Here is an 11,146-nt window from a genome sequence, read left to right on the forward strand (position 1 = left end):
TTACCTATGTCTTAGGACTTGCGAACACAGACCCACTCCGTCTTCATAATGGGAATGGTTACTTCAAACAACATGTCACAGGCCTCCTGAACAGATTGAAACTGCCTCGGTACTTTGAACACGTTTGTTTTGTGGAACCCCAGCTAGTGACTGCATACGGTACCTGTCATTTCACACAGAGTTAAAGGAAACAAATCAAATAGTCAAGACAGCTTTCGTGTAATTTTTGTTCATTAGCAAACAGAGCCAGGGTAGCATGTAAAAAAGTAAAATATTGTTTCCTCACTTTAAAAAGTAAAAGCCGAGATTCCTTTGAGATACCACACGGGAACATGAGGTAAGAAGCTTAAATAGGCTAAAATTCAGTAACACTGACCCAAACCTACCCAAACTGGCAGCCCGTCACTCACACCATAATTAATTTACGTCGTGTGACTTAATAAGCAGGTTCTAATGGTTTTATCCCACCATTAGGCCTCCCTGTCTATAGGGGGCAATATACTTTAAACTGACATAGAAACAGGACTTGTTTCTCGTCGGACACAGTTACCCGGTGCACCGCCAGAAAGAAGCGCCGCATTCTCACATTTTCGCAAGTGTGGCTGCACAGGTGAGTTCAGATCCATCCAGAAACTGTAATAAATACTTCAGCTTTTGCTCTTTCACTTCCCGATGCTGTAGCATATTTACTATAATCTAAATCCTTACTATTCGCTAGCATCAAATCCTCAGCGGTGTGTTAAGGCAGCTACTGAAGACAGAAAACCGATGAATGGAGCTAGCTAGATTGCTAACACAACATTAGCTAGCGTTAGCATGGTGTTTTTCTGTATTCGTGCTGTTGAAAAGATAACCGGGAAGATATGTTGCCTCCGCCTGTCATTTGAGTTATTTTGCTAACTACTGATGTGGGTGAAATATCAGTAGTACATTCTCAAATATGACAAGTTAAAAAAACAAAGCAGTTGGGCAAACACTGTCCTGTGTTGTGGCATGCGTTACAACTGTCACTATGACAACCGACTGGACTGGACAGACTCCGTAGTTACATTTATGTGCTCCAGCTTGGTTAACTAGTTTAATGTGAGCTCAGAAACCTGGTTAGAAACTTGATACTTTCCCTGTTTAAAAGAAAGGAGAAAAAAACTGAAACACCAGTGCGATCTGGATTGATGCATCGATTCAGTGAGCCAGTATCCTCCGGAATAGCTCAGTAATATAACTGTTTAATCATGTTTTTGATGTTTTTTTGTGAGCCAAAGAATCGATCTATCATATTGTGATTAAACCTGTGATTTACACCCCTACTTCTAGCTCATCTTCCATATTATTTCTCAGTGATGTTGGGCAGAAGTCTTGTTCAGTCTTACTATTAATGTGTTCTTTTTTTGTTTAAATTGAGACTTGTGTAATATTTGTTATCATTGTGTCATTTTTATCATGTAAATGGATAGAGAAAAGGCAATATCGGCTTCAAGAATCGTCCCAAAAAAATCTGCAGCACATATCGGGATCAGTTAAGACTGATGTCAAAATAATCGGTATCAGCATCGGGCTTATTTCCTGGATACTCTTTAGATAATGAAAGCCACTGTGCTGATATTTCTGGAAGTATTTTTGGAAGATGATATTTTGTTCTGAAGGGTAATAATAATAAGGGTAATAAGGGTAATAAATAATAATCTTAGGGTAATAACCTCCTACTATTACTGCTGTTTGTCATTTTTTAAGACTCACTTTTCCCTTGTCCTTTGTTAGTTTCCAATAGGAGTTATATTCATTGTAATTTATTATTGTTTTGTTATATTAAAGATGCTTCTGTCTGCTTCTGACTAAATATAGATGGCGACTACAAAGGTTCCAGAGGTTCGTGACATAACACGGATCGAGAGAATCGGTAAGCAACCACGTTCACACTGGGGCCTTTATGTGTTGATTTCCAATGGCATCTGGTCTTTACTCCCTCTTCCAAATGTGCTTAATATTAACATTTCTATTCTGTGTTTAGGAGCACATTCTCACATTCGTGGCCTTGGTTTGGATGATGCTCTGGAACCAAGACAGGTAGCGTTAAGCCTTAAGTTCACAGCATGTACTGTAGCTATGGGACTTCCCTGTTCAGATGGTATTTAGCACCTAACAAGGTGATATAATATTTAAAGTATAACTGTAAGGAAACCCTGAAAGCCATCTGAGTGAGGATAAAGTGAGTGAGCAAAAACAAGAATTGCCTTTTTCTCAAAATTCTCATTGTTTGAAATGATCCGGGTATGTAACGTAAAGCAAAAGAGTGAAAGACAAATTCAGTATCATGAGCAGAAATGTTGGGAATTTAACAGATATATTAGATTACAGCATAGAATGAGGTGTAGTTGTGCGTTAATAGGTGTTTGGCTTCAAGGATACCTGTTCGTGTTCACCTGCAGGTGTCTCAGGGGATGGTGGGCCAGCTGGCCTCCCGTCGGGCAGCAGGGGTCATCCTGGAGATGATCAAAGATGGCCACATCGCTGGCAGAGCCGTTCTGATCGCTGGCCAACCTGGCACAGGAAAGACTGCTATCGCTATGGGTAAGCCAAGGGTCACATTGGAGGCTTTCCAGAACATTATCATTTCATCGTCCTCCTCTTCTTGAAGTCATATTGTTGTTGTAATTGGTTTAAGTTATATTTTCATAAAGCATAAGTTCCTTTTACCCTAGATTCACTATGTGAGTATAGGTTCAGCTGAAATTATTATCAATTTTTATGCAGGCATCGCCCAGTCTCTTGGCAACGATACTCCCTTCACAGCGCTGGCCGGTAGTGAGATCTTCTCCCTGGAAATGAGCAAGACCGAGGCGCTCAGCCAAGCCTTTAGAAAAGCCATCGGAGTGAGGATCAAGTGAGTGAGCAAACACAATAATTTATGTTTTGTAATTTTCATTGTTTGAAATGAATCAGTATTCATAGTGGGTTTCTCTTTCAGAGAAGAGACAGAGATTATTGAAGGAGAGGTGGTGGAGATCCAGATTGATAGACCAGCCACTGGAACGGTACGCTGCTAACGGGACGGGATACAATTATTCTATATTTTTATAATAAATACATTTGACATTATCTCTGGTTTTACTTGGCCGAATATAATCCCAAAAAAATCTGGCATGGAGTTTAAAGCCAGAACTTGAGGGAAGCTGATAGCAAGACTCAACGTTCATTTTTAAGTCTTCACGTCATGAAGAAGTAATGTGCAGGTGCTTTCATGGACTTGAGAGGGTTAACTAGTTTAATGTGAGCACAGAAACCTGGTTAGAAACTTGATACTTTCCCTGTTTAAAAGAAAGGAGAAAAGAACTGAAACATCAGCGCGATCTGGATTGATGCATCGATTCAGTGAGTCAGTATCTTTTGGAATAGCTCAGTAATATAACTGTTTAATCATGTTTTTGATGTTTTTTTGTGAGCCAAAGAATTGATCTTTTTGCCAGAGCACACTTTATGAGTTGCTTGAAGGCAACATTATAGGGAATAGGAAATTGAAACAAGTGTAAAACAGTACACACTCTGCTGTTAACACTGTCAACCTTATACATATTTATCTTTGTCTCGCAGGGTGCAAAGGTGGGCAAGCTGACCCTAAAGACGACTGAGATGGAGACAGTATATGACTTGGGCAACAAGATGATTGACAGCCTCAGTAAAGAGAAGGTTCAAGCAGGGTGAGCTCGTTGATCTTTATACACCAGGATGACTCAGGCCTGTCTGCTGGCTGTACGTTATCTAACTGCTCCTCTTTGTTTTCTCTCAGTGATGTTATTACTATCGACAAAGCCACTGGAAAGATCAGCAAGCTGGGCCGCTCCTTCACCAGAGCCAGAGACTACGATGCTATGGGAGCTCAGGTATCCTCTCACTGTTACATCTGCTGTTTCTCCATTTTCACATTTGACATACCAGAGACAATACATAACTCCCCTTATTCAAATAACCTCAGCTTCATCATGATCATCATCATCATCAGTTTCTTTTCCTTCACAACCAGTTCACAAACTCATCCAAATATTTGAGATATATGTAATTTAAGTTTAATTTAGCTAATCGAATCCTAAACACTACTAAAAAAGCACACCATCATTAATATACCATCATTTTGACTGTTTATTTCATAATTACGACTTTTTATCTCATAATTTTGACTTTTTGTAACAATTATGACTTATTAACTCATAATTTTGACTTTTTATCTCATAATTATGACTCTTATCTCATAAATGTGACTTTTATCTTATAATTTTGACTTTTTTATCATAATTTTGATTTTTTTATCTCATATTTTTTGACTTTTTATCTCATAATTTTTTGACTTTGTCTCATAATTTTGACTTTTTATCTCATAGTTATGACTTTTTATCTCATAATTATGACTTTATTTCATAATTTTTACTTTTTGTCATAATTATGACTTTTTATCTCATAATTTTTACTTTTTATCTCATAAACACAAACTTCCTAAACACTACTAAATAGGCACACCATCATTAATATACGATCGTTACAGTCATTAATAAACAGTGAATTTGATCTGAAAGTTCCACACAGGGACCACACTTAAAACCGCGACACATTGTGGAAGAGTAATTAATTTAAGGGGCAGCTTTTTTAAATGAACTGTATTTGTGTTACCTTGTAGACACAGTTTGTACAGTGTCCAGAGGGAGAGCTGCAGAAGAGGAAAGAGGTGGTCCACACAGTGTCCCTCCACGAGATCGACGTCATCAACAGCCGCACACAGGGCTTCCTGGCTCTGTTCTCCGGAGACACCGGAGAGATCAAGTCGGAAGTCCGGGAGCAGATTAATGCCAAAGTGTGTGAGTGGAGAGAAGAGGGCAAGGCAGAGATCATCCCTGGGGTACGTGCAGCTCTGTGCATGAGTGCTTTCTGTTCAGTTCGTCTCTGACTGTACTTGACTAATTTTCTATGTCTGTGGTTTCAGGTGTTATTTATTGATGAGGTCCATATGCTGGACATGGAGTGCTTTTCCTTCCTGAACCGTGCCCTGGAGAGTGACTTGTCCCCAGTTCTTATTATGGCCACCAACAGAGGCATCACCCGGTACTGTTTCTGTCTACACTTTCCTCCCATCTGATCATTTGAGTTGTCTTATTTAGGAATACATCAATAAATCAACCGTTTTTTAATGGGTTACTTTTAAGTCCATGGAAATTCTTTTTTAGACCACCCTTGTTTTCTTCAATTTCTTATTCATTTTAATACCTGGTACAACTAAAGGTACATTCTAGCCATTTTCCATGGTTTCCTTGATAATGATTTTGGTTTTTATTAAGAAAAACATGGAAAATGTCTAGATATCAGCTCTTAATTTAAACTCTTAAGAGCTATTTTTGTTGTTATCATTATATTTGTCCAGACAAATGTACCTTTAGTTGTACCAGACATTAAAATGAACAAGAAACTGAAGAAAAAGGGGGTTCTAATAATTTTCCCCATGCATGTATATCACTAAATGTCCACTCTTTTATCTCTTAGTATCCGCGGCACAAACTATCAGAGCCCTCATGGGATCCCCATTGACCTGCTGGATCGCCTGCTCATCATCGCCACCTCCCCCTACACCGAAAAAGAGACGAGGCAGATCCTCAAGATCCGGTGAGAGTCCATGTTCATCAAACTGTGTGTGTGCGCGCTTCTTCTCAGCGCTATATAAGGGACATTAACTGACATGATTGCATTTCAGGTGTGAGGAGGAGGATGTGGAGCTGAGCGAGGAGGCTCACACCGTCCTGACCCGCATCGGCATGGAGACGTCCCTGCGCTACGCCATCCAGCTGATCAGCACCGCTGGACTGGTGTGTCGCAAGCGCAAGGTAAGATCAGTCTGAACGAGCAGATTGTATGGTTGTCAAAGTCATTGTTACGACATCTAGAAGGTACCTTTTTTTAACAATTGGACAGATAACATTTCAGTATTTGAGTCATGAATTCCTATAGTCTCTGTTAGAGCTGGCCGATATGGACCAAAAGTCATATCCTGATATATTTAGGCTGAATATCGATATATATCCTGATATTTTTATTGCAAAGTGAGAGCAAGTTTTCAGTCAAAGTCAAAGCCAAATGTGACATGTCACAAGTAGTTTTATTGCAACCGTTTATTTAAGTGAACATAAATACTGTATAACAACAGGAGTACCTGTTTCTTTCTTTTTTTCCCTTTTTTTTAATCAAAGCTCCATAAAATGTATCTTAAATAAACATAGACCAATGTTTTTCTGAAATAAATATATTTATATGAGGAAAGAATACCAAATATTATAAATATGACAAACCCTAGTAAGGGCAGCATTTATATATAAAGAAAGAAACAATTTAACTATATCGATATATGTGATATGGTCTAATTCCATATCACATTTTATTTAAAAATATATCGATGTATTTTTAATATCAATATAATTCGACCAGCCCTCGTCTCCGTGTTGATGTCCTCTCTGTGTTTTGGCTTCTTCAGGGAACAGAAGTTCAGGTGGAGGACATCAAAAGGGTTTACTCTCTGTTCCTGGACGAGGCCCGGTCCTCTCAGTACATGAAGGAGTATCAGGATTCCTTCCTCTTTAATGAAACACGTGAGTTTGCTTTTCATCGTCTCTGTCTTTGGTAGCGGCTGAATTCCTCGGCTCTGGATCACACACAGCAACCTCACATTGATGCTGCATTCACACAAGTTAAATCAGAGTGGAACAATGCATCAAACAGCATTCAGGCAGGCTCCTGCTGCACAATCAGACCATGCCAAAGTAATATACCAGTGTTAATCGCTTCATACATGTGACCACAATTGCAAAAACCTGCTTATACTTGGCGTGTCAGCCCAGCACTGCAGGGATATGCATCTCCATTATAACAGGGCTATCTGCCTGAAGGTGTGTGACCAGTGGTCAAAAGAGTGGCTGTAAAACTGAGCAGCTGTATCATGGTAGATAGACACAATTAATTTCCTATAAATTCCAAACAGTAGAAGCCCCCTGGTGTCTGCAGCTCACTGTTACAGTTGCTGCTTGTACTCCTCCCTGCAGTGTTAGTAGTTTTTACTGAAGAATAGTGTTCAGCCCAGCTCGTTTTGGAGAGCAGTAACATGTAATTGGGATAAGAAATGAGGTGGAATGCAACACTGGGCAGTTCTGGTTAAACCTCTGAAGTCCAAGAGATTTTGGTTCAAATTTGTCAACTTCCTATGCATTAACTCTTTGGAGTTTGGGGCTACTTTGTTGGTTTTTGACTCCTTTTCATTCTGCCTATATATGCAACTTAAATAATGATCACCATGCCATGCTGGTATCATCTTTTTCAGCACAACCTCACCTGATTATTATTTTGTCATTTTGACTTACTGGATCAACATTTTGAAACACAAAAAACCCACAAAAAAAAGATACAAAAAACATGTTTGAAAAAAAAACGCACACAAAATTACAAAAAACACAAATAAAAAACATACAAAAAACACAATTTTTTTAAACAAAAACAAAACACACAGAAAAAAAACACACAAAAACACACAATAAAATTATTAAAAAAAACATAAAAACACAGAATACACATTACAAACACAAAAAAACACAATTAAAAAAAAATAAATACAAAAAAACACAGATAAAAACACACCAAAAATAGCCCAAAATCACACAAAAAAAAAACAGTAAACACAAAAGATTGCATTAAAAATGTTGAAACACACACTGCAAAATCTGAAAAATCTCTGCAAAAAAAGTAAAATAATATTACTACACTTGGTCATGGTGATTTTAAACCATTGCTGAAAAAGAGTTGACCAATAGATTGGACATGGAAACTTTAGAGAAAAGCTGACATCAGGGCTCCATGCTGCTTTGTTTTTACCTGATGAAGAAGTCGTGCTCCGGCGCTTTCGTGGACTCCAGAGGGTTAAGGTCAAGAGGCTGTACGAGGCTGACAAATAACCAAAGCACTATACAGAGTTGAATAAATTAATTACCGAGCTCTTGGCTCAAAAGCTCTAAAGAGCAAAAAGAGGTCAGCACCCATAAGCTTTCAAAAGCAACAGACAAAACAAACTAATATTTAAACAAAGGATGTCCAACTCTTGGTTCTCTGAATCTAACTCATTTTTACAAACTAACAGAACATAACTTACAAAGGTTCCCAAAAACACTGCCTGAACCACTCAGACAGGCAAGCAATTCTGCAACACTCAATAATACAATACAATACTTTCTAATAACACAAAGTGCTGCTAATTTAGTGATAAACAAATTTAATTTCCTTTAAACTCTTCACAAAATTCACCTGTTTATTTTGTTATTTGAAAGGTTGAATTTAAAAGTGTGTTTTTCTAAGCAGCAACACGCTAAGCAAAATATATAGGGAAAAAAATCCTATCTCAGCTCAGTATTGCACGAACAGGCTCAGCTTTCCCATTATGTCCTTTAAAATAACAACAATAGAAGGAGAATAATGTATCTGTACAAAACCTTCATCACATGGTGAATAATCAACATGTATTTTGTTCTTACATTTCAGAAACAGCTTCAATGGACACGTCATAATGAAGATGCCTGTTTTGTTTTGTTACTCTGAAGTTTTTATGTTGTCGCTCGTCTCTGCAGTCAGAGTCAATTCAGAACTGGATTTTACTTAAATTTGAATTCAGCATTGAGTTACATTGAAGATAAAATTCAAATGTTTTCAGTTCAAAGAACCTCCTGACATTTTCCTTCTCTGTTCAACCTCAATTCTTCATTGTTTGAATTCAAATTTATTCACTAAAATTTGACTTAATTCTGAATTTTCCCACAAATCTGTTCATCATTGAGGCCTTATGGCAGGAATATCCATTCCTTAAGTGTTTTCCCTTATTTTGTTGACTTGTCTTGACATGGTTTATTTTTATGAAACGTATTAAACAGGCTTTTCTAAGCACACTGTGATGATTTGTTTTCTTTTTTGTCACTCGGTTAAACGTTTCAAAACCCATATAAGTGAGAAAACATTAATTAGAACTTTAAATCACAAGTTTTGTTTCATGCTACATTCTAATTGAGGAGATGAGCACTAGAAAATATAGTACAACACAGTAAAAATTACAAAACCAAACCAAAACTGTTGTTAGCCCAGTGTCCTACCCTATATTTTTTGCACAATTATGTAAAAAGCTTGACAAAAACACCTTTGAACACTGCAAGAGCTGCAACATGCAAGAGCCCTGACACCTTTAAATCTATCTTCAGTTTGAGCCAGAGTCATTTGTGAAACGTGACATTGCAAACATTTGCAATCTGCATGTAAACAGAGCTCACAAATCACTGTGTGTGATGGGCCTGTGGTCGGGAAGTAACCAGTTCCTAATTTGATTAAAATGCAAAACATGGGGACAAATACACAAAACTTGACAGCATAGATGTATTCTCCAGTTTATCTGAAGCTAATGTGAGGCTTCAGCAGTCAGAGTTAAACAGATTAAGGCCATATGTTTTAAATTTAGTCATTTTACAGCCGACAGTATTTGCATAATGGCAAAATGTATCCTCTGACTTTGAATTTTTTCCCAGTTATTAGTCATCCTAAAAACTGATATTTATGTGTTAAGCTATTTGATTTACTTTTTTTTCTCTTTTCTCCTTCTGTTTGTGATTTTCTTTTTTTTTCTTTATTTTATTAGTTTTGTAGTCAAATATTGTAATATTGAGACAAAAATGTGAATGTATCTTCTTGTTTTGACTGTTTAGCCTTCTTATTCTTGAAATTAATTTGGCCTATGAGACTTGTTACTTTGATACTTTGAAACAACTGTTGACAAGAACTGAATCAAAGTCAAAGTTTGGAAATGTTATTTCCATCAATTATTTCTCCCCATTGGTGTTGTATTAAAAATCGTTGGAAAGGCTGATTAGTTACCTTTACAACGATGTACAACTTTTAAGGATCGTGCTTGTCTAGAATGAGTAACAGCTAAACGTGTGGGTAGAGCCCAAAAAAGAATGTGCCAAAATCCCCTGCAATATTCTCCTGTTGGTGTTTTGAGTTACTTGGTGGATTGGATGATTGCACTCACACACAGTACTCCCCCACAGTAATCAGGAAAAACAACACATATTGACCATTTTTACACTGTCAGGGACCTCAGTATTGTGTCGTTGACTTCACCAGTCTCATGGAACCAGCTTCCTGTTGCCCTGTTGTACAGGCCTTATATCAACCTGGTCTCACAGAAATCCGTGAAATAGCCACGGATTTCGCTTAACTCAAAATCCGTGGAATAGCCACAGAATCGCTCAAATTTCCGTGAAACTGACACAGATTTCGCTACAATGCAAGTTAATGACAGTCATATCCCGTGGCTATTCCAACATACAAAGTGATTATGTACATTCACTGAGTGAATATTTAGAAAATAAAACATATATTTCTCGCTAGAAATGTGATCAAAATCCATTTTTATGCAGAAACTAAGTCAAAATATAGATTTTTTTCACTAAAAATGAGAGAACTGTCCGCCATGTTTTTTGTTCTGACCGCCGGAACCTTGAAAGTCACGTGACTTGGAACAAACCAATAGGAACAAATATCCATGGAATAGCCACGGGATATGACTGTCTTTAACTTGCATTATAGTGAAATCCGTGTCAGTTTCACGGAAATTTGAGCGATTCCGTGGCTATTCCACGGATTTTGAGTTAAGCGAAATCCGTGGCTATTTCACGGATTTCTGTGAGACCAGGTTCCTTATATTAAACATAGGCATGTTGATGCTTGGAGCAAACAAACTCAACTAAGTTGCAGGATCCATGCACACAAGTGCTGTGAATGAGGTGCACACACCTGGCAGCACTTGAAGCTCCAAACAAGAGAGTGAACACCAACAGGAGAATATTGCAGTGGATTTTGGCACATTTTCTTCGTGCACTGCCCACATGTTTAGTTGTGTTGCTCATTCCACGAATGCACAACTCTTACAAGTTGTACCTCGTTGTAAAGCTGACTAATCAGGTTTTCCAACCATATAAAACACAATAGCAATAGCTATTATTAAAAGTGAGAAATAATTGACTGAAATAATGTTTCCAAGCTTCTTTTTGAGGAGTTTAGTTTAAAATTGTTGCCACAAGGTGGAGCC

General features: G+C 37.8%; 1 protein-coding gene across 2 annotated transcripts; it reads left to right on the plus strand.

The window, feature by feature from the left end:
* The first annotated feature begins 140 nt into the window (after positions 1-140).
* ruvbl2 (RuvB-like AAA ATPase 2) lies at positions 141-8,960 on the plus strand. 2 transcript variants are annotated; one of them, XM_059351624.1, is made up of 15 exons: positions 141-159; positions 475-610; positions 1,843-1,897; positions 2,009-2,064; positions 2,427-2,568; positions 2,752-2,881; positions 2,966-3,032; positions 3,589-3,695; positions 3,785-3,878; positions 4,667-4,885; positions 4,970-5,088; positions 5,524-5,643; positions 5,732-5,861; positions 6,506-6,620; positions 8,554-8,960. In XM_059351624.1, the coding sequence occupies exons 3-15, from the start codon at positions 1,843-1,845 to the stop codon at positions 8,577-8,579; spliced, it is 1,380 nt and encodes a 459-aa protein (XP_059207607.1). In that variant the 5' UTR covers positions 141-159; positions 475-610; the 3' UTR covers positions 8,580-8,960. The 2 variants fall into 2 exon arrangements, with proteins under 2 accessions (XP_059207607.1, XP_059207608.1); XM_059351625.1 differs by lacking the exons at positions 141-159; positions 475-610 and adding an exon at positions 1,195-1,213.
* The last annotated feature ends 2,186 nt before the right edge of the window (positions 8,961-11,146 follow it).

The sequence above is a fragment of the Centropristis striata genome, chromosome 15 (assembly GCF_030273125.1).
Source record: "Centropristis striata isolate RG_2023a ecotype Rhode Island chromosome 15, C.striata_1.0, whole genome shotgun sequence".
Classification (NCBI taxonomy): Eukaryota; Metazoa; Chordata; class Actinopteri; order Perciformes; family Serranidae; genus Centropristis; species Centropristis striata.